The sequence below is a fragment of the Scyliorhinus torazame genome, chromosome 29 (assembly GCF_047496885.1).
Source record: "Scyliorhinus torazame isolate Kashiwa2021f chromosome 29, sScyTor2.1, whole genome shotgun sequence".
In the NCBI taxonomy this organism is placed as follows: Eukaryota; Metazoa; Chordata; class Chondrichthyes; order Carcharhiniformes; family Scyliorhinidae; genus Scyliorhinus; species Scyliorhinus torazame.
The window spans coordinates 10,927,883-10,949,180 of NC_092735.1; the positions used below are offsets into that span (position 1 = coordinate 10,927,883).

Consider the following 21,298-nt stretch of genomic DNA (forward strand, 5'->3'; position numbering starts at 1 on the left):
TGGAGTATTACACACCTACTGAGCAGGCGATATCTGATTACCAGTTTTCTACAGAGTATCAATTGTGTTCTAACCGATCAGCTTTCTCAGGAAAATCTGCTTAACCTTCCCACCCAGAGGACGAAGACATTGAACAACTCTGAATAGTACAAAAGCTGAAGAAAATAAAGTCCTGTTTATGAGAGACACATACTTTCCAGAACTATTGCTGGCAATCTCCTCAGCCAGTTCATCTCTCTCCTGCTGTATCAGCCTCTTGGCACGCTCTACTGCAGCAAGCTCCTGGATAATAACAATAAAACAAATGTGCTGTATTAGTCACTGCCATTCAGCTGGTCATGTTCTTGAAAGCTCAAAACAAATACATCAAAATAAAACTGTATTTAAACAGTTGCTGAAATATGTATCTCTCAGGCATTCTCCATCTGCCAAGATTAATACTCTTGTGGAACCTGGCATCAATTCGCCAGTAACTTAGTAACTCCAGGGTCAACTTTGAGATGTGTGCTTGTTACACAATCCTTGGGGCTGGACTTAACTATATCATTTAACATACACATTTTCCCGATATGGGCGGCATGGTAGCACAGTGGGTTAGCACTGTTGCTTCACTGCACTAGGGTCCCAGGTTCGATTCCCGGCTTGGGTCACTGTCTGTGCAGAGTCTGCACGGTCTCCCTGTGTCTGCGTGGATTTCCTCCGGGTGCTCCGGTTTCCTCCCGCAAGTCCCAAAAGACGTGCTTGTTAGGTGAGCTGGACATTCTGAATTCTCCCTCCGTGAACCCGAACAGGTGCCGGAGTGTGGCGACTAGGGGCTTTTCACAGTAACTTCATTGCGGTGTCAATGCAAGCCTACTTGTGACAATAATTTCACAGTAATTTAATTGCGGTGTCAATGTAAGCCTAGAATCATAGAATCATAGAAGTTTACAGCATGGAAACAGGCCCTTCGGCCCAACCAGTCCATGCCGCCCAGTTTTTACCATTAAGCTAGTCCCAGTTGCCCGCACTTGGCCCATAACCCTCTATACCCATCTTACCCATGTAACTATCTAAATGTTTTTTAAAAGACACAATTGTACCCGCCTCTACTACTACCTCTGGCAGCCCATTCCAGACACTCACTACCCTCTGAGTGAAGTAATTGCCCCTCTGGGCCCTTCTGAATCTCTCCCCTCTCACCTTAAACCTATGCCCTCTAGTTTTAGACTCCCCTACCTTTGGGAAAAGATGTTGACTATCTACCTAATCTATGCCCCTCATTATTTTATAGACCTCTATAAGATCACCCCTAAGCCTCCTACGCTCCAGGGAAAAAAGTCCCAGTCTATCCAGCCTCTCCTTATAACTCAAACCATCAAGTCCCGGCAACATCCGAGTAAATCTTTTCTGCACTCTTTCCAGTTTAATAATATCCTTTCTATAATAGGGTGACCAGAACTGCACACAGTATTCCAAGTGTGGCCGTACCAATGTCTTGTACAACTTCAACAAGACGTCCCAACTCCTGTATTCAATGTTCTGACCAATGAAACCAAGCATGCCGAATGCCTTCTTCACCACCCTGTCCACCTGCGACTCCACCTTCAAGGAGCTATGAACCTATACTCCTAGATCTCTTTTGTTCTATAACTCTCCCCAACGCCATACCATTAACTGAGCAGGTCCTGGCCTGATTCGATCTGCCAAAATGCATCACCTCACATTTATCTAAATTAAACTCCATCTGCCATTCGTCGGCCCACTGGCCTAATTGATCAAGATCCCGTTGCAATCCTAGATAGCCTTCTTCACTATCCACTGTGCCACCAATCTTGGTGTCATCTGCAAACTTACTAACCATGCCTCCTAAATTCTCATCCAAATCATTAATATAAATCGCAAATAACAGTGGACCCAGCACCGATCCCTGAGGCACACCACTGGTCACAGGCCTCCAGTTTGAAAAACAACCCTCTACAACCACCCTCTGCCTTCTGTCGTCCAGCCAATTTTGAATCCAATTGGCAACCTCACCCTGGATCCCGTGAGCTTTAACCTTCTGCAACAACCTACCATGCGGTACCTTGTCAAAGGCTTTGCTAAAGTCCATGTAGACAACGTCTACTGCACTGCCCTCATCTACCTTCTTGGTCACCCCCTCAAAAAACTCTATCAAATTTGTGAGACATGATTTTCCACGCACAAAGCCATGCTGACTGCCCCGAATCAGTCCTTGCCTCTCTAAATGCTTGTAGATCCTGTCTCTCAGAATACCTTCTAGCAACTTACCTACTACAGACGTTAGGCTCACCGGTCTGTAGTTCCCAGGCTTTTCCCTGCTGCCCTTCTTAAACAAGGGCACAACATTCGCCACTCTCCAATCTTCAGGCACCTCACCTGTGGCTGCCGATGATTCAAATATCTCTGTTAGGGGACCCGCAATTTCCTCCCTAGCCTCCCACAACATCCTGGGATACATTTCATCAGGTCCCGGGGATTTATCTACCTTGATGCGCTTTAAGACTTCCAGCACCTCCTCCTCTGTAATATGCACACTTCTCAAGACATCACTATTTATTTCCCTTAGTTTCCTAACATCCATGCCTTTCTCCACCTTGAATACCGATGAGAAATATTCATTCAGGATCTCACCCAACTCTTGTGGCTCTGCACATAGATGTCCTTGTTGATCCTTAAGAGGCCCTACTCTGTCCCTAGTTACTCTTTTCCCCTTTATGTATCTGTAGAATCTCTTTGGATTCTCCCTTAAATAATAAAGATTTTATTATTTCACAATATTGGAAGGGAAGGTATCAGCTCATTGCACAAACACTGCACTATGCAGAGCACTCAAAATTAAAATGACAGAATCCCAATGGATTGTAAAGCTGGACATCAAAATGATCTCCAAAGTGATGGCATGATCTGCAAGTTCTCAGAAATGGTCAAGTTACAAGTGAGATCAACTGCATTTGTTCAATTGAGTTGAATGCATTTTTTGTTTGCGGGCAAGATCCACTCTGGACCAGGTTGCCTTTTTACAGGACTTTCACTGCAACTCGCATGGATATTATTTGCTACTTCATAATTGAAGATTTGAAGGCAATGAAAGCATCCAACACAATACTAAAATTAAAGAGCAAACTTTGCTTACAGCACCAGCTCCCAAGTAAGTTTTCTTGTGGTAGATTGAGCAGATCTACCTGGCTGCTGCACACCCTTAGAGACTAAACTGCTGAATTCCTCAAGTCAGCATTTGCACGCCGTTTAACACAAGTGAAGTTTTATAGTGCATGAAAGAATGAACAGAAGAACCCAAAGCATTTACTCATTGTGCTGTCCTTGTTCATAGAATTATAGAATGGTTACAACAGAGAACATTATTTGCCCCTCATGTACGTGCTAGCTCTCTGCAAGAACAGCTCAGCTAGTCCTACTCTTTTCCCACAGCCCTGTAATTTCTTTCTCCAGTTAATTATCCACCTCCCTTTTGAAGTCCATGATTGAATCTGCCTCCATCACATCCAGGCAATGCATTCCAGATGTCAAACATTCGCTGCGCAAAAAAGTTCTAACAGTACACAGACCTTCACAACTTTATTGCAATAGGGCCATAATATAATGCTTAAGCACTCTGGATGCCAAGTGACATCTGCTGGCTATTGTTAAATTCACAGCAACAGGCCCATATTAAATAAGCAAACTCGGATTAAAAAGGAAGCAGAGCCAATCAACGGGTTGCAAGCATCGGATCAACACCATTCAGGAACAAAATCCATCAAGAGCACTGAATCCCTGATCCAAAATCTCTCAGTATTTAATAGAATTCCTTCTGCATTAATTTCATATCAATATGTAATCTCGCACCTCCTGCATATGAATTATTTCTGTCTCAAGTGCTTTCAGCCTCTTCTCATTTTCTTTGGATTGGGTCAGGATTTCCTCTCGAGAGTTGCAAGCATCTTCCAGTTCACGCTGACAGTCTTTGAGCTGAGCCTGTTGAAGACAAAGAAAGTGTAACAAATCATAGCCAGGCACCTAGTTGTATTCTCTCCCAACATTCCTCCTCCCAAAGTAGGAACGTTAGCTAGAGTAGTTGGGGCAGGACAATTAGCATCAACACTACTGGGGCCCCAAGAAGGAGCTTTGTAGAGCCACCTGGATTACTGGCGAGGACAGCAACAGGCTTAGCCATGATGCTTTCCACAATCCAGTTGGATGTTGTGCATCATTTTGAATGTGCATTTGTGAGGCACCCGAGAGCTGTCAGCACTTGTCACTCTGGACTCTTAAAATGGAGATGGGGCAGTAAATTAGCAGAGATCTCCAGGCAATACCTAACAATCAAATGAGTAAGACTAATGGAGGCAATGAGGATTTTCTTAAAGTCGAATGAATCCAGGGTATAGTTATATTTTGGGCGTGCTTAACAGCTACCTCCAAACTTGCACTACAAACAGCTTGAAAACAGCACTAATGTTTATTCTACATACACCACTGAGGAGAAATGCTGAGCTTCATTCATAAAGTCACAAAACGGACAGCGATATGGTCACAGAGACCAGTGCTGTGTTCTATCCTATCCGTGCTAACTACTGTAGCTTACTTGTAGTTTGCGAAGCTGCTTGATGGCTTCCTCACGACCTTTGTTTGATGCTTCGATTTGTCCCTCCAAATCCTTCAAATCCATCTCCAGCTTCTTCTTGGAAGTAATAGCCATGGAACGTTGCTTCCGCTCATCTTCCAGCTCACTCTCCATCTCACGCACCTGGAACATGCAAATTAGCAGCAAATAAAATAATTACTGTTTAGGAAAACAAAACAGAGCAATAATGATTTTTTAAAAGGCCAGAGTAAATAAAAATGATCTAGTCCTCCAGCGAACATTCGACACAAGGATCAGAGTAAGGCCATTAGACCTAACAAGCTAATTTCTGATTGGAGCCATGATAATTGAACCAGAGTGGAAAAAAATTGCCTGGATCAGCTGAATCAATTCTCCAGATAATCTTGTAAATTTCAATTAGGCCATTAGAAAGTCTGTTCTTGTCCCCCAATGCAAGTGACTTTTCCCAGAACTTAAATTCATGATATTCACCTCTGTATACTCTCAAGGACATACTTGCCTGCTTAATTAGCTGTCTTCTCTTTTCCTCACTCTGCTCATCCTTACTCAGCAGGTCCCTGTCAAACTGAGCTTTCATGGCTTGCAGATTTACTTCCAGACGTAACTTGGCATCTTCAGTGGCCTGGAGTTCATCCTCCAGTTCTTCCAGCTGAGTCTTCATCTCTTCCACTTGCTGCTCCAGAGTACGTTTCGACTTTTCCAGCTCATGTACCTGCACAGAAATAAGTGGAATAATGTAAATCGCAGTCGATTCACAACAGCAGTGTGTTTCATGCACAGCGACAAAAGGTCAGATATCAATAAAACAGCTCCCATTCAACAAACTTAGGAACACACTGGCATGGTCATTTAGGTGATCCATATTCCATGGAGGGAGAAAGAAAAAATAGCAGCTTTTTTCTACAGTAACCTAACAAGTTTCATATTAACACAAAAAACTGCATTTCATATAAAGATACTAAGTGGTATATTATATGTTTAAAATGCTTCCAAGAGCTCCCTCAATGGCCAGGTGAATGAAAGTGGTACTAACCTGTAAAGATCTGTCCTCTGGATTGATTTGTGATTTTCACTGAGTTACTGGACTCCAGTATCATCAACAGTTGGCCTCAGTACCAAGACGAGGAAGCCAGAGTATTAATCATGGCCATTGTCCAGTGATCTCAAGTAGAGAGTGCATGTAGGATGGGCATTATATGAGATGGCGATCAGTGGCAGTGATAATGTCACTGGGCTAGTAATCCAGAAACTCAGGCTAATGCTCTAGGGACAAAGATTCAAATCCCACCCACAGCAGCTGGTGGAATTTTAATTTTCATTAAAAAATCTGGGATTGAAAGCTAGTCTCAACAATAGTGACTACGACACTATCATCACTATAAAAACCTACCTGGTTCATGAATGCCCTTCAGAGAAGGAAAACCGCTGTCCTTACCCGATTTGAGCAGATTGTGACTCTAGACCCACAGCAACGCAGTTGACACTTAACTGCCCTCTGCAATGGCCTAGTAACCCACTCAGTTCAAGGGAAAATAGGGATGGACAACAAATGCTGACCTTGCCAGTGACGCAACATTCAACAAAAGAATAGATTTTTAAAAGTCAGGCTTGGTTGTGAAACCACTGATGTTTGAATAGCCTAAAATGAAGGATTACTTAAATTAACTATTGATGTGCTGTGGATCAGTATTGGGGAAGGGGAGAAAGGGACGGTTCCCTACCCTCTGCTGCAGGGTGCATCTACTTACACTCTTTCCTACATCATCCTTGGAGCTAACAAGGTCTTCCATCTCTGTGCGCAGCAGCTTGCTCATTTTCTCCATTTCTTCTTTCTGTTCCATAGCCGTCTCCAGGGCACGGGTCAGCGACAGGACCTTGGTTTCTTTCTCGCGGGCCTCCGCCTGTGCCCGATCCTGTTCCTCGGAGTACTTTAAGGAGATGTTCTTTTCTTCAGCCAGCATCTGAAACAGTAAAATGTGACCCAATTAACAGGATTGTACTAAAACGATTTTTATTAAAATAAAGGATAAGTGCAGAGCCCAGACTATTCATGTAACACCTCTGAGAATATTCTTGGACTAACCCAAAAATGAATAAGTTTCAAGGTTAGGCAAGATAAAAGTTAAAGTTGATTGGCTCCGAATTAGTGAGTTATATTTAAATATTTTGGTACAATATAATTACATCTTGATTGATAACCACATCCACAGCAAAAATAATTTCCTGACTTCTTTCTGGCACCAGAAATCATCAATTCCAACAGAAAAGCTTCTGCTATTTGATAAGTTTGTCCACTCCCCATGTATAAATTACATGGATAACCTATTCCTGGGACAGCATTACTGCTTGCATAAATAACATTAAGAATTTTAGTTCCTATTTTACAACTTTAATGAACTTCCGAGTTTAAAACCAAAAGGCTTGAAAGTTATAGGGAAGATTCAGGACAAATCTCATTGCAATCTTCTCTCACACTAAGAATCTGGTTGTGGAGTTGGTCTCTTTTGGTCCCTCAAAATTTTCATTTTTTACAAAATATTTTTATTCTCCTCCTTTTTCACATTAATTATATTTACAAAAACAAATTAACAACAACAAATACAATGCCAATCCCTTGGCCAACAATCCTCTCAACCCACCCACCCTCAAACAGCTCCCAACATTTCAAATACAAACCAATGAAAAAGAATCATCATTAATTTATACATTCCAAATGCCCCCCAGCCTAATGTTTGTCATCCAATTCATGAAAATGCATGATGAACAAGGCCCATGAGTTGTAGATATTTTCCATCCTCCCTCTCAACTTGAACTTTACTTTCTCAAGCGTTAAGAACTCCAGCAGGGGGCAGCACAGTGGCACAGAGGTTAGCACTGCTGCCTCACGGCACACAGGTCCACGGTTCGATCCGGGCTCTGGGTCACTGTCTGTGTGGAGTTTGCACAGTCTCCCCGTGTTTGCGTGGGTTTTGCCCCCACAACCCAAAGCTTTGCAGGGTAGGTGGATTGGCCACACTAAATTGTCCCTTAAGGGAAAAAATTAATTGGATCCTCTGAATTTATATAAAAAAAAGAACTCCAGCAGGTCCCCCCACCACGCCGATGCACAGGGAGGAGAAGCCGACTTCCACCCCACCAGAATCCGCCTTCGGGCAATCAGCGAGGCAAAGGCTACAACATCTGCCACCTGCACCCGTCTCCAACCCCGGCCGATCCAACACCCCGAATATACCCTAAAGACCTCCCTCCAATTCTGGGCAGGACCAAAAAATATGAATGTGATTTAGAGCCCCCACCCCCCCTCCACAGGGTTCACAAACGTCCTCCACCCCCTCAAAAAAGTGGCTCATCCTCGCCCTTGATGTGTGCCCTATACACCACCTTCAACTGTATCAGCCACAACCTCACGTATGAAGTTGACACATTCACCCTCCGTAGCACCTCACACCACGGTAGCATTGTGGATAGCACAATTGCTTCACAGCTCCAGGGTCCCAGGTTCGATTCCGGCTTGGGTCACTGTCTGTGCGGAGTCTGCACATCCTCCCCGTGTGTGCGTGAGTTTCCTCCGGGTGCTCCGGTTTCCTCCCACAGTCCAAAGATGTGCAGGTTAGGTGGATTGGCCATGATAAATTGCCCTTAGTGTCCAAAATTGCCCTTAGTGTTGGGTGGAGTTACTGGGTTATGGGGATAGGGTGTGGAGGTGTTGACCTTGGGTAGGGTGCTCTTTCCAAGAGCCGGTGCAGACTCGATGGGCCGAATGGCCTCCTTCTGCACTGTAAATTCTATGATAAAAAACCACAACCCCTCCTCCATGTCCTTCCCCAACTCTTCCTCCCACTTTGCCTTAATCCCATCTATTGATACCTCATCTTCTCCCAGAATAACCCCATAAATCGCCGACACCACCCCTTTCTCCAATTCCCCCGCCGTCAATATCTCTTCCAACAGTGTGGGGCCGGTGCAATCGGAAAGCTCTGTACCTCCTTCCTGGCACAAAAGTTTCATTATTGTTAAATTTTATATCTTCCCTTTTTGCAAAGAGACTCATGTTTACGTCCTTTGAGAATATATAAGCATTGAATGGCTTAAAAGCCAACTTATAAAACTTTGGATCAATCGGTCTTTCTCTCACACCTGGTCAAATTTCTTTTGTTTCTTCTCAAGATTGGAAACAATCTGCCGTTGGTGGTCCAGACTCACAACCAGATCATCCAGCTCCTGCTGCAGACGGTTCTTGGTCTTCTCTAGCTTGTCATAGGCTGCCGTTTTCTCTTCGTGACGCTGTGTCAAGACTTCCATGTCTTTCTGCAGCTTCTTCTTACTTTCCTCGGCAAATTCCAGAGATACATTTCCATCCTCCTGGCGCTTTCTGAATTCAGCCAACTGAAATATTAACCAACAGTGATTAGAAAGTAAACTTCAACATACTCTACCTGTGTATTTAGATTATTTCAGCTGCAAGATCAATTTAACAATTTGCATTAGTGTATGGTAGGAAATTGTTTCACTAATGTATACAGTATGGCACTTAAAATTGGACTGGGTGACCAAAAGATGGGAGAGAAACAATCTTAAAGCAGAACGAATTGTAGAATTATCAATTATTACATAGCACTGATTGATTGTAACTTTGCAGTGAGTAGGGGGGAATACTAAATGGATTTTCAATGCCGGTGTGGTACTAGGTATGTAGGTTGTACATCCCAAAAGATCACATCAGCAGCAAGTCCCAGCCGCTGTTCGCAATGGGCAAGGTAGACCGTAGCCAACCAGCCTGTGCTTGCAAAAACTCAAAGCACGGTGTCCAACGGGAGATGGGATTCGCAATAAGACACTGACAACCAACTTAAGATGGTCGGTCAGGCTCACAGTATGGTGCATTTGCATGTACTGGAAGCTACATATGTTAACAAAGAGGGCCCGGTTCTTCGCAGACAGAAAGAACATGTACACACATTGCACCTGTTTCAGCACAACAAAATAAGTGACAGCCATTCGTTGACTCATTCCTCAGGGCCCAGAACAATGCCTTGAGCAATCGGGGTCAAGCTGCCCGGGTTAAATTTTATAATGTTCGGCAGTTATCTGCCAGTCACCATCAACTGGTGCATTCTCCATGGCAATGCCTCTACCAATTATCATTCTCTTCTCATTGCGTATAAATTGTTGTTTTCCCCCTTACACTGTATTCTTGCAAAATGTCCTAATGAACGCAAGAAACTTTTGATATGTCTCTTTTTAGCAATGCATGAATTATGGTAACTATACTTGCCGTAATCTTAAAAACTTTTAGTGTCCTGCAAAACATCATTTTTATCACATTGATGAAACCTTTTCCAATTTCATTTTAGCTATGCACCCTAGCATTGTCACTGTCAAAAGATAGATACACAACTGCACTGACAAGATCTAGAGTTTGAGCAGTCTAGTGAAATACATGCACCGGATTGTAGTCTATTTAGGCCAATTGCCTACTCCACATTGGGGTCTTGGATAGAGTAACAATTACACAATTTGAAGCATCACATTAATTGGAGTGTAGGACTATTAAAGTAATCACGTTTGTAATGATTGATGAAATTTGATGCCTCCAAGAGAAGGCATTATAATGATGTGCCACAATGGGACAGCCTTGATAACCATGAGGCTTCTAATATTCACGAGGAATAGACGCTTGGAGAGGTCTGAAGCCTATACATAACTAAAATAGCACAGAAGTGTAGAAGTATTTGGAGATGGGCGGCATGGTGGCACAGTGGTTAGCACTGCTGCCTCACGGCGCTGAGGACCCGGGTGCCATCCCGGCCCCCTGTCCGTGTGGGGCTTGCACATTCTCTTCGTGTCTGAGCGGGTCTCAACCCACAACCAAAAGATGTGCAGGCTAAGTGGATTGGCTACGCTAAATTGTCCCTCAATTGGAAAAAAAAGAATTGGGTACTTTAAATTTATAGTTTGGAGATATTATACCTGAGCCTGGATATTGGAAATCTGTTTCTCCAAGTTCCTTTTTCCTTCCTCCTCCTCTTCCAACTGCTCATGGAGGTGACTGTTCTCATCTTCCATATGTCTCATCTTGGTACTGAAAGCCAACTTCTGTCGAGTCTCTTCTTGAAGCAGCTCCTGCACAGGGCATGAGACAATAGTAACACATCATGGGCAAATGGGGCAAAACAAAACAAGGATGTGGATTAGCAAGTCATATTACTGAAAATACACATTCCAAGGTAAGCCATTGCCTGCATGGAATCCATAAGACACCCAGGTATCACTTCTAAACCACCATTAGATTTCATTTCCACAGCGTTTTATTTTATTTATCCATTACTTTATCAGCGTTACAAAGCCAGAGCACAGTGCGGGGACAGGGGCGAACCCGTAATCCAGCTCTTTGCCTGCTCCAAAAGCCAATTCAAATTGAATCCAATTCATGGTCTCCACAAGAGAGACATACCAGATCCAGGCATTACACTTAACCTCATGCTCATCTTAGCCAAAAGGCCAAGATGCGATACACAGGGTTTTATGTCACTTAGTCACAAAATTTGAAATCAGGCTATCCATTGATTAATGTTAAATTCAGTGCAGTTTATTACAAAGATTTCAGTACAGCTTCTCCTTAAACCAAATGGGTCTATATTCCCACCCAATTCTGCACCATTCCAATCGTGACTTCTAGTCAAACAAACATTGCGCCCGTTATAAATAGCGCGCATCCTTTCTTCTCTCCTAAATGACCCCCAGGCTCAGTTCCTGGTTCAATTTACATGGGTCTAAATTTCTTTGTGAAGTTGGCCAAATAAGGAGAAATCTGTCCTCCCTTTATTACACTCCCTACAATCTTTGTACCCCAGCTGCGGCTACCATTATAATCCAATATTTAGAAAATAATTAGAGCTGCACCATTATCCATACAGATCCACTTTTAGACATTAGACTTCAAATTAGTGTTTAAGAATTGTTTAAAATCCAAACAGAAGTTTATGCTTTGGTAAGTCATTAGCATTCTGGTAGCTTTGAATTGAATTCTAGATGACTAGTGATTTTCAGGTTGTCGAAACAAGAAACAAATGAATGAAAGGATATCTATAAACAACATACTACTCAATTTATCATGGATTATAGGTCTGTTTAGGTAGTGGAGCTCTTTTTTTTTTAAAAAACACCTCTTTACTCGGTTTGTAGATTAAAGGGCCTTTCACCAAATCATTTAGACCACTTCTTCCTCTCACATACCTGTGTGTCCTGTAGCTGGGATTCTAGGGTGCTGTGGTCCTTAGCGAGTTTAATGGTCTTGCTTTCTGCTTGATTCATGAGGCCATTAACGTTGTCCAATTCACTCTGAACATAAAGCAAATATTTCAGTAACCATAAGCTAGGTCGTCCACTTGACAGCAAGTTAGAGCTATGAACAAGTATCAAATCTCAATCACGGAACAAGGGCACCTAGGCCCTTCTTTAGATTCCACACCAATGTGTGGTTTGGTTGCTCCCAGATTTTTATGTCCCCCAAACTCAAAACAAACAAAACATTGGGTAAGGTAACATAGAGGCAACTGAGGCAGAAAGCAGCATCTGTCACCTAGTTGTGAAGCACATTTGATAGCAACTTGGATCAATCAGTTTTTTAAAACTGTGATTTTGAAGACAAGCAAGCGTAATGATACCATTTCAAGACAACTGGCAACTTGCATCTTTAAAGACCTTTTTCTACAGGGTTTCTGGATGCCTCATTGGGTACATCACATAGAATGAACCCAGGGAGTCCCGTGGATCCCATGACCTATCAATATGGATCACAAGCCTGTCCATGTTAAAAGGTCTGAGCACTCAACTATCTTCTACATTCCTGAGTAGCAGAAAATCAGCAAAACTGTTGCCCACTCACTGCTATCTCAACTGTCCCTCCAATGTCAAACCACCTACCAACAGAGTCATTGCCTGGGTTCATACAGCAGTAGGTACTCTGGCCTCGATTCCATCAAAAATCTCAGCCTTCAATAAATTCGATGACTCAGCCTTCACTGCTTTCCGGGGGAAGGACAGTTTCACAGGCTAACAACATACTATGTACTCTACGTCATTTCAATGGACTGCTTCAAAACAATCCGATAAACAGGATCAAAACCACAGAACTGCAGTCAACACACTGATCCATGGAACACAGTCGATTCCTGCCAGTCTATAAATTGTGTTCTGATCTCATCCATGCATGAACCAGAAAACCTGGAGCTACGCACAAAAGAGGCTGGCACAATATCTCACACTGCTTTTCTTAACCAACCCTGAAGTGGTATTGGCAGATTCTGGGTCTAGTTTACGGGATGGTGCAAATGTAGAGATAGAAAATATTGGGGTTTCTCAAATATTGATTATATATACACTTGGATGGTATTCCAATGTATAGATACATAAATTAATATATAAAATGTATATCAGAAATTAAACTCCACAACAGCTTTATTCTACTGTTGGTCCTCTTACCCAAACCAAATGGTTAATTATATTTCGAGGATATATTGATTTAATTTCACCAAGGTAGTAGCAACAGCTAGCTTGTGCATTTACCTGAAGCTTGCTGACTTTTTCACTGAGCTCAACTCGGCACCGATCTCCATCTGTGTTTTTAACCTGCAGCTCCTGCAATTGGGACTCCACCTTCTTCCGCTTGTGCTCAGATTCAGCCTTAGCCTGCAGCAGACGTTTTACCTCAGAGCTAATCTCGTTGCGTTCATTCTCCAGGGCTTGCTTGGCCTTCTCCACTCCAACTTTGAACTGCAGAGAGAACGAGTTTAGTCAATTTAGGTTAGTCAGAACTTAAGATCACTGCAAGGTCCAAAGTTACGACACCCATTTCCTCTTATGTGCAGACAAATATTAATAGGGTCAGCATTTAGATTTTCAGCAACGTGATATATATATATATATCTATCGACTATTATCACTCACGTTATCTACCTACACCATAGCGAGTTAAATCCTTCATCATCTATTTTTCATCTATCAGGCTGCAGTTCTTGTCGCTATTCTATGAAGAGCATAATTGAAGCATCAGAGAAGGTGCAAAAGCTATTTACAAGGAAGGTATCAGAACTAAGACTGAATAGCTTGAAGCATTTTTTTTTTTTTAAAAGAAAAAAAACCTTACAGGAGACTTGTTAAAGGTCTTTAAAACTTATGAAATCGGTAGGCGTGTAGACATTACTCCCCACTTGTGGAAGGGTGCAATACAAGATAGTTACTAATAAAACCAATAAAAGTAGAAATTTCCTAGCTTGCTACAAGGGAGTGGTTCAGGCACCAGCTTAGATGCATTCAAAAAGAAAAGAAATTAGACAAGTATGAGAAAAAAGGGAACAAAAAGGTATGCTGGAAGACTTGAGAAGAGATAAACGGAATGAGAGGGGACCCTGTTTTTATACTGCTTATTCCACATAATTCTATTACTGAGATCATCAAAAAGGGAAGGACCTTTACAAATCTATGTGAATAAGTCTCCAGTGTTAATCTTTCTTTCACCAGTGCGGGCTACAAGACTTTAATTGTTTTAACTGTTCAGTAACTATGGAGGGATTTTAAAGAAAACTAGCAGCTATTAATAGCCTGCAGAATTATTGAACTTCATAATTATAAGTATTTTTCAAACATCCCAAACCTATTCACGATATCAGAATTGCCCCGAGTATACTCCCAGTAGCGAACGACGTGTGACAAATAACCAGAAAGTAATTCCCTTAGATTTTTACTATCAGGTAACTAGTGGAATTAAAAACCAAACTGCAAATCATTATTCAAATACAACTTATTAATAAATAATGTTATTTTGTACAAACCAAAATATATGTATTTTATTCTAATTTCAAGAAATGATAGTAATTTTAGACACTTAATTTATCAGAATCATTTTCAGTACTGTGGTCAGTGTGGACTTGGGCAAGAATAACATTATACAAACAGAACAGTTCATATTTATTAATCATTCTTAACAATTTGTGTTGTTCCTCCCTTACGGAGTTCTACCAAACTCTTCACAAGGTTGTAACAGTATAACGGTGTCTTAAATCAACTACACAATGCATATGGGGTGGGAAGGTGGCCAAGTGAGAAAGGTGCTGCTACAGAGGGGAAGGCAGGCAGGGGGTTTGGGTCTCCCGAACCTGATGTACTACTACTGGGCGGCAAATGTGGAGAAGGTGTGGAGCTGGGTCAGAGGGGTTGATTCCCAGTGGGTCAGAATGGAGGAGAGTTTGTCAGGGGGTCGGGGCTGAAAGCACTAGCAACAGCGCCACTCCCGATAGCTCCGGGGAAATACTCAGGGAGTCTGGTAATAATAGTTTCATTGAAAATCTGGAGGCAGTTTCGCCAACACTTCGGGTTGGGGGCAGGGTCGAGGGAAATGCCGATTCGGGGTTACCATAGATTTGAGCCAGGGAGGTGGGATGGAAGTTTTCGGAAATGGGAAGAGAAGGGGATTAAGACGCTAAAAGATTTGTTTCTTTGGGGTCGGTTTGCAGGATTGAGGGAGCTGGAAGCGAAGTATGGGCTGAAGCAGGGAGAAGTGTTTAGATACATGCAGGTTCGGGATTTTGCCAGGAAGGTGATACAGAGCTTCCCAGAGGAACCAGCCTCCACATTGCTGGAGGAGGTGCTGACGGCAAGGGGACTGGAGAAGGGGGCAGTGTCAGCAGTGTACGGAGCTAGTTTGGAAGAGGATAAGGCACCACTGGAAGGGATCAAAGCAAAGTGGGAGGAAGAGCTGGGAGAGGTTATAGAGGAGGGGATCTGATGTGAGGTGCTCCGGAGAGTGAATGCCTCCAGCTCACGTGCGAGGTTGGGGCTGATACAGCTGAAGGTGGTATATAGAGCACACCTCACGAGGGTGAGGATGAGCTGATTTTTTGAAGGAGTAGAAGATGTGTGTGAGGGGGGGGGGCTGTGTATATTAAGGGTGACACTATGGGTAATCCCAGATTCCTTTTTGTCATTTGTTTATGTAAACATGCGGGCTGATGTTTGGGGGTTGGTGGGAGGATGGAATCGTTATTGTTATGGGGATTGACATATCTGTTGCTGGTTATTGTTTATTGTGGGTGGGTGTAAATTCGGGAGAAAAGATGAAAAAGGAGAATAAAATTTTTTTTTTTTTTTTAAATCAACTACACAATTGGTGGCTGGCAAGTTCCCACTGGATATTCCTGATCAGAATAATGATGTGCCATTAATGTTCATTTGTCCCCTATTACACAAGAACAATAATATATTACATTTCCTACTCCTCGAAACTCCATTTCCTTCACAGACAAATAAACCAACATACCCGCTTTGTTTGTTCTAGTTGCTCAGAGATATCTTCCACAATCTGGGAATGTTTTAGTCTCATTTCCTGGATCTGCTGTTCATGGGTTTTTCCCTCATCTTCCAGGACTCTCTTCATCTGGTTCACCTCTTGCTCACGCTTTGCTCTTTAATGATAATAGAGGAAGGAGAGAGCAGACGGAAACAAAGGTCAAGTGCTGCACATAATGAAAATTAAATTCAAATGAGTCCATTTGCATAGAATTGTTTTGGCGCAGGAGGCCGCCATTTGGTCCATCGTGTCTGTACCAGGATACCTACAATGTTAAAGAGATAGTATTGCAGTCCAGTACACCAGCTACCTCAAATGAAGGAAGAGTCTCACTTAGAATGTTTTTTGAGAAGTGACTGAAGTAGTGGACATAAGAATGTCTTTGGATGATATTTATATGGACTGCCATTGGCATTTGATAAAGCCGCTCAAAAGGGACTGCAAGTTGTTGTGAAGCCCATGGAAGTGAAGACAAATAATTGATCGGATTAGGAAACTGACCCAAGAGGAAGGAACTGAATAGGAAGAGAGAATGACCAAATACTCTAACTGGCCAATGTGATTAGTGGTGTTTAAGGATGTATGTTGGGGACATCCGGGTGCGGCTATGCAGAGCTAGGTCGCATATTCGGTAGCTCCTGCTTGGAACGGACTTTTGGGCTCGTTACAGGGCCCCCACGGCATTTGTTTGACATTTCCCGGTGTGGGAAGAAGGCTGCAACATTCCCCCGACAGTGTACCCCAGGAAGGGTATGTCTCTTGGTTGCCAGACACGGCAGAAACAGTAAAAGATTTGGCTGCAACTGCAGGATAAACAAGGCCTCTTCCAGCATGCAGGCGGGGAAAGGGCAAGCTTAAAGCTGCAAGCTGACCTGAGGGCCTGTATCAAAGGTGAATTCTAGCAGCAGAGGGAACAACTGTGAAAAGATCTCATCAAGGCCACTGAAGGGACTTCCGGTTGCGGTGATGCCGAGCTAGCCGCACGTTTCGGCGGCTCCAGCTCAGACGGACCTTCGGGCTCTTTTAAGAGCCCCAACGGGGAATTTTTTGACGACGCAACCCGGTGTGGGGTGTGTGAGAAGGGAGTCCCCCCCAAACGAAGGAGGAAAAAACCGGCGGCGGCTGCAGCGCGAGGAATCGTCGACCAAAGGGTCAGAAAGAGAGAAGTACAAGATGGCGGCGGAGAAAGCGCAAGCGACATGGGGGCCTGAGCAGGATGAAATTGTGAGACGGTGCGTGGAGCTGCTGAAGAGGGAGGTGCTGACCCCGATGCTACAGGCAATTGAGGGGCTCAAGGAGACACTAAAGACCCAGGAGACAGAGCTCCACGTGGTGGAGCAGAAGGTGACAGATATTGAGGACGAGATCCTGGGCCTGGCGGTTAAGACACAGACGCACGAGGCACTTCATAAAAAGTGTACTGAAAGGATCGAGGCCCTAGAAAACGGAGCGCGAAGGAAGAACCTTCGGATACTGGGTCTCCCTGAGGGTGTGGAAGGAGTGGACTGTGGAGCGTACGCAAGTACGATGCTGAGCTCACTGATGGGTGCTGAGGCCCCTACGGGCCCCTTGGAGGTGGAGTGGGCAAATCGGATTCCGGCGAGAAGACCAAAAGCAGGAGAACCACCCAGGGCGATAATCGTGCGATTTTATCGCCTTAAGGATAGAGAAGAGGTCCTGAGATGGGCTAAAAAGGCGCGGAGTAGCAGATGGGAGAATGCAGTGGTACGGGTATACCAGGATTGGAGTGCGGAGGTGGCGAGAAGGAGGGCGCGCTTCAACCGAGCCAAAGAGGTGTTGCATAAAAGGAAGGTGAAGTTCGGGATGCTGCAGCCGGCAAGACTATGGGTCACGTATCAGGAGAGACACCATTATTTTGAGACGGCGGAGGAAGCATGGACCTTCATCAAAGAAGAGAAATTGGATCGGAACTGAGGGACTGATGCTGCAGGAAATGTTATTGTTAATGTTATGGTTGAAGTTAATTGAGAAGTAAATTGGGAAGGGGGGAGACATTGGGGAAATGTGGGCGCCGGTGAGGGGGGAAAGATGGGACACAGTTGGAGAATGGGGAAGGGGAGGGGGAGGGGAAAGGGAGCTGCGCCATAAGAGGCGGGTCAGGTAAAGGAATGTTCCCGCGCCAGAAAGAATAAGGCGGGAAGACAGGCGCAAGGCGGATGAGAGTTCCCCACACGGGGGGTCGAGGAGTGAGCAGGAGTAGTCGGGGTCAGTTGAAGTCAGCTGACATACGGAAGTAATATGGGGGGAGCAATCATGCTAGAAAGAGATCTAGCGGGGGGGGGAGCAACTGGGTTGCTGCTGCGGAAATCCAAAAGGAAATGGCTAAAGAGTGGGTGGGCAGGGATGGTGTGCGACGCTGGGGGAGCGAGCGGGAGCGCGGAGGCGGGATATGGGACTGGCCTAGAGAAGGTAATGGCTAGTCGACACGGGAGGGGGGCAGGTAGCCCCCTAGTGAGGCTGATCACGTGGAACGTGAGAGGCCTGAACGGACCGATAAAAAGGGCCCGAGTGCTCGCGCATTTGAAAGGACTAAGGGCAGACGTGGTTATGCTCCAAGAGACGCACCTAAAGGTGGCGGACCAAGTTAGGTTAAGGAAAGAATGGGTGGGGCAGGTGTTCCACTCAGGACTGGACGCAAAGAATAGAGGGGTGGCCATTTTGGTGGGGAAACGGGTAGCATTTGAAGCAAAGGACATCGTAGCAGATAGCGGAGGTAGATATGTAATGGTGAGTGGTGGGCTGGAGGGAATGGAGGTCGTGTTGGTTAATGTGTATGCCCCAAACTGGGACGATGCGGGATTTAGGAGACAGATGCTGGGGCGTATACCGGATCTGGAGGTAGGAAACTTGATTTTAGGAGGGGACTTTAATACGGTGCTGGGCCCGGGGCTAGATAGATCCAGCTCAAGGACCGGAAGAAGGCCGGCAGCGGCCAAGGTACTTAAGGGGTTTATGGACCAAATGGGGGGAGTGGATCCATGGCGATTTCTTAGACCTAGGGCTAGGGAGTTTTCCTTCTTCTCCCATGTCCATAAAGTGTACTCCCGGATAGATTTTTTTGTTTTGGGAAGGTCGTTGATCTCTAAGGTGGAAGAAGCTGAGTACTCAGCCATAGCGGTTTTGGATCATGCCCCACATTGGGTGGACCTGGAATTAGGAGAGGAAAGGGAGCAGAGAACACTCTGGCGATTAGATGTGGGACCGATGGCGGATGAGGGAGTGTGCGCAAGAGTGCGGGGGTGTATTGAGAGATACCTGGAGGTCAATGACGACGTCGAGGTCCCTGTGGGAGTGGTATGGGAAGCACTAAAAGCGGTGGTCAGAGGAGAGCTGATCTCCATTGGGGCCCTAAAAAGGAAAACAGAGGCCAAGGAAAGGGAAAGATTACTGGGGGAGATTTTAAGGGTGGATAGGGAATTTGCAGAGACCCCGGAGGAGGAATTGTACAGGGAGAGGAGACGACTCCAGACGGAATTTGACCTACTGACCACCAGAAAGGCGGAGGTACTGTGGAGGAAGGCACAGGGAAGGAGGTATGAATATGGGGAAAAGGCTAGTCGCCTGTTGGCTCATCAATTGCGAAAGAGGGCAGCAGCGAGGGAGATAGGAGGAATTAGAGACGAAAGGGGAGACACGGTGCGAAGGGCAGGAAAGATAAATGAGGTGTTCAAGACCTTCTATGAGGAACTGTATAGGTCTCAACCCCCAGAGGGAGAGGAGGGGATGCGGCAGTTCCTGGATCAATTGAGGTTCCCGAAAGTGGAGGAGCGGGGGGTGGTAGGCCTGGGGGCACTGATTGGGGTGGACGAGGTTATTAAGGGACTGGGAAGCATGCAAGCAGGGAAGGCCCCAGGACCAGACGGGTTCCCGGTGGAGTATTACAGAAAATATGTGGACTTGTTGGCCCCGTTGATGGTGAGGACGTTCAATGAGGCCAGGGAAGGAGGGACTTTACCCCCGACGATGTCGGAGACGACGATACGTTAATTTTGAAGAGGGATAAAGATCCGTTGCAGTGCGGGTCCTATTTCATTATTGAACGTGGACGCCAAATTGTTGGCAAAAGTACTGGCATCGAGGATAGAGGACTGTGTCCCGGGGGTGGTGCACGAAGACCAGACAGGGTTCGTAAAAGGGAGACAACTGAATGTTAACGTGCGACGACTATTAGGGGTGATAATGATGCCCCCAGTGGAGGGGGAGGCAGAGATAGTGGCGGTAATGGACGCAGAGAAGGCATTTGATAGGGTGGAGTGGGAGTATTTATGGGAAGTGTTAAGGAGGTTTGAGTTTGGGAACGGGTTTATTAGCTGGGTTAGACTTCTTTATGGGGCTCCAACGGCAAGCGTAGTTACAGGTCGACATAGATCGGAGTATTTCCGACTATATAGGGGAACAAGACAGGGATGCCCGCTGTCTCCATTGTTGTTCGTGTTGGCAATTGAACCTCTGGCCATGGCGTTGAGAGACTCCAGGAAATGGAGAGGGGTGATTAGAGGGGGAGAAGAACACAGAGTCTCGTTATACGCGGATGACCTATTGTTATACGTGTCGGACCCAGCGGGGGGGGGATGATAGAGGTTATGCGAATTTTGAGGGGGTTCGGGGATTTCTCGGGGTATAGGCTAAACATGGGGAAGAGTGAATTATTTGTGATACATCCAGGGGACCAGAGTAGAGAGATAGAAGGCTTGCCTCTAAGGAAAGTGGAAAGAAACTTCCGATACCTGGGGATTCAGATCGCTAGGAGCTGGGGAACCTTGCACAGACTTAATCTGACACGGTTGGTAGAACAAATGGAGGAGGACTTCAAGAGGTGGGACATGCAGCCTCTATCGCTGGCGGGCAAGGTGCAAGCAATTAAGATGATGGTCCTCCCGAGGTTCTTATTTGCATTTCAATGTCTCCCTATACTAATCATCAAGACCTTTTTTAATAAAATAGACAGGAGCATCACGAGCTTCGTGTGGGCAGGGAAAGTTCCGAGAGTAAGGAGGGGGTTCCTTCAGCGTAGTAGGGACAGAGGAGGATTGGCACTACCGAACTTGGGCGATTACTATTGGGCCGCCAATGTGGCAATGATACGTAAATGGATGATGGAGGGTGAGGGAGCGGCGTGGAAAAGACTGGAGAGAAAGTCCTGTAAAGGGACGAGTTTAGAGGCGCTGGTGACGGCGCCGCTACCGATCTCACCTAAAAAGTTTACCATGAACCCGGTGGTGGCGGCAACATTGAATATCTGGGGACAGTGGAGGCGACAGAGAGGGGGAGGCGACAGAGAGGGGTGCGGGGAGCCCTGGTGGGGTCCCCAATCAGGAACA

The 21,298-nt window shown here is 45.0% G+C and overlaps 1 protein-coding gene across 2 annotated transcripts in view; it reads right to left on the reverse strand.

Moving 5' to 3' along the window:
* Positions 1-21,298, reverse strand: part of LOC140403854 (myosin-9-like) — a 226,312-nt gene that overhangs the window by 26,257 nt on the left and 178,757 nt on the right. For both annotated transcript variants that reach the window (XM_072492056.1, XM_072492055.1), the window contains 10 exons: positions 15,927-16,071; positions 13,178-13,384; positions 11,846-11,950; positions 10,580-10,732; positions 8,747-8,995; positions 6,358-6,570; positions 5,109-5,321; positions 4,589-4,750; positions 3,850-3,978; positions 194-282 (listed from right to left, as the gene is read on the reverse strand). In XM_072492056.1, coding sequence (XP_072348157.1) covers positions 194-282; positions 3,850-3,978; positions 4,589-4,750; positions 5,109-5,321; positions 6,358-6,570; positions 8,747-8,995; positions 10,580-10,732; positions 11,846-11,950; positions 13,178-13,384; positions 15,927-16,071 — 1,665 coding nt within the window. The remainder of the gene's footprint in view (positions 1-193; positions 283-3,849; positions 3,979-4,588; positions 4,751-5,108; positions 5,322-6,357; positions 6,571-8,746; positions 8,996-10,579; positions 10,733-11,845; positions 11,951-13,177; positions 13,385-15,926; positions 16,072-21,298) is intronic.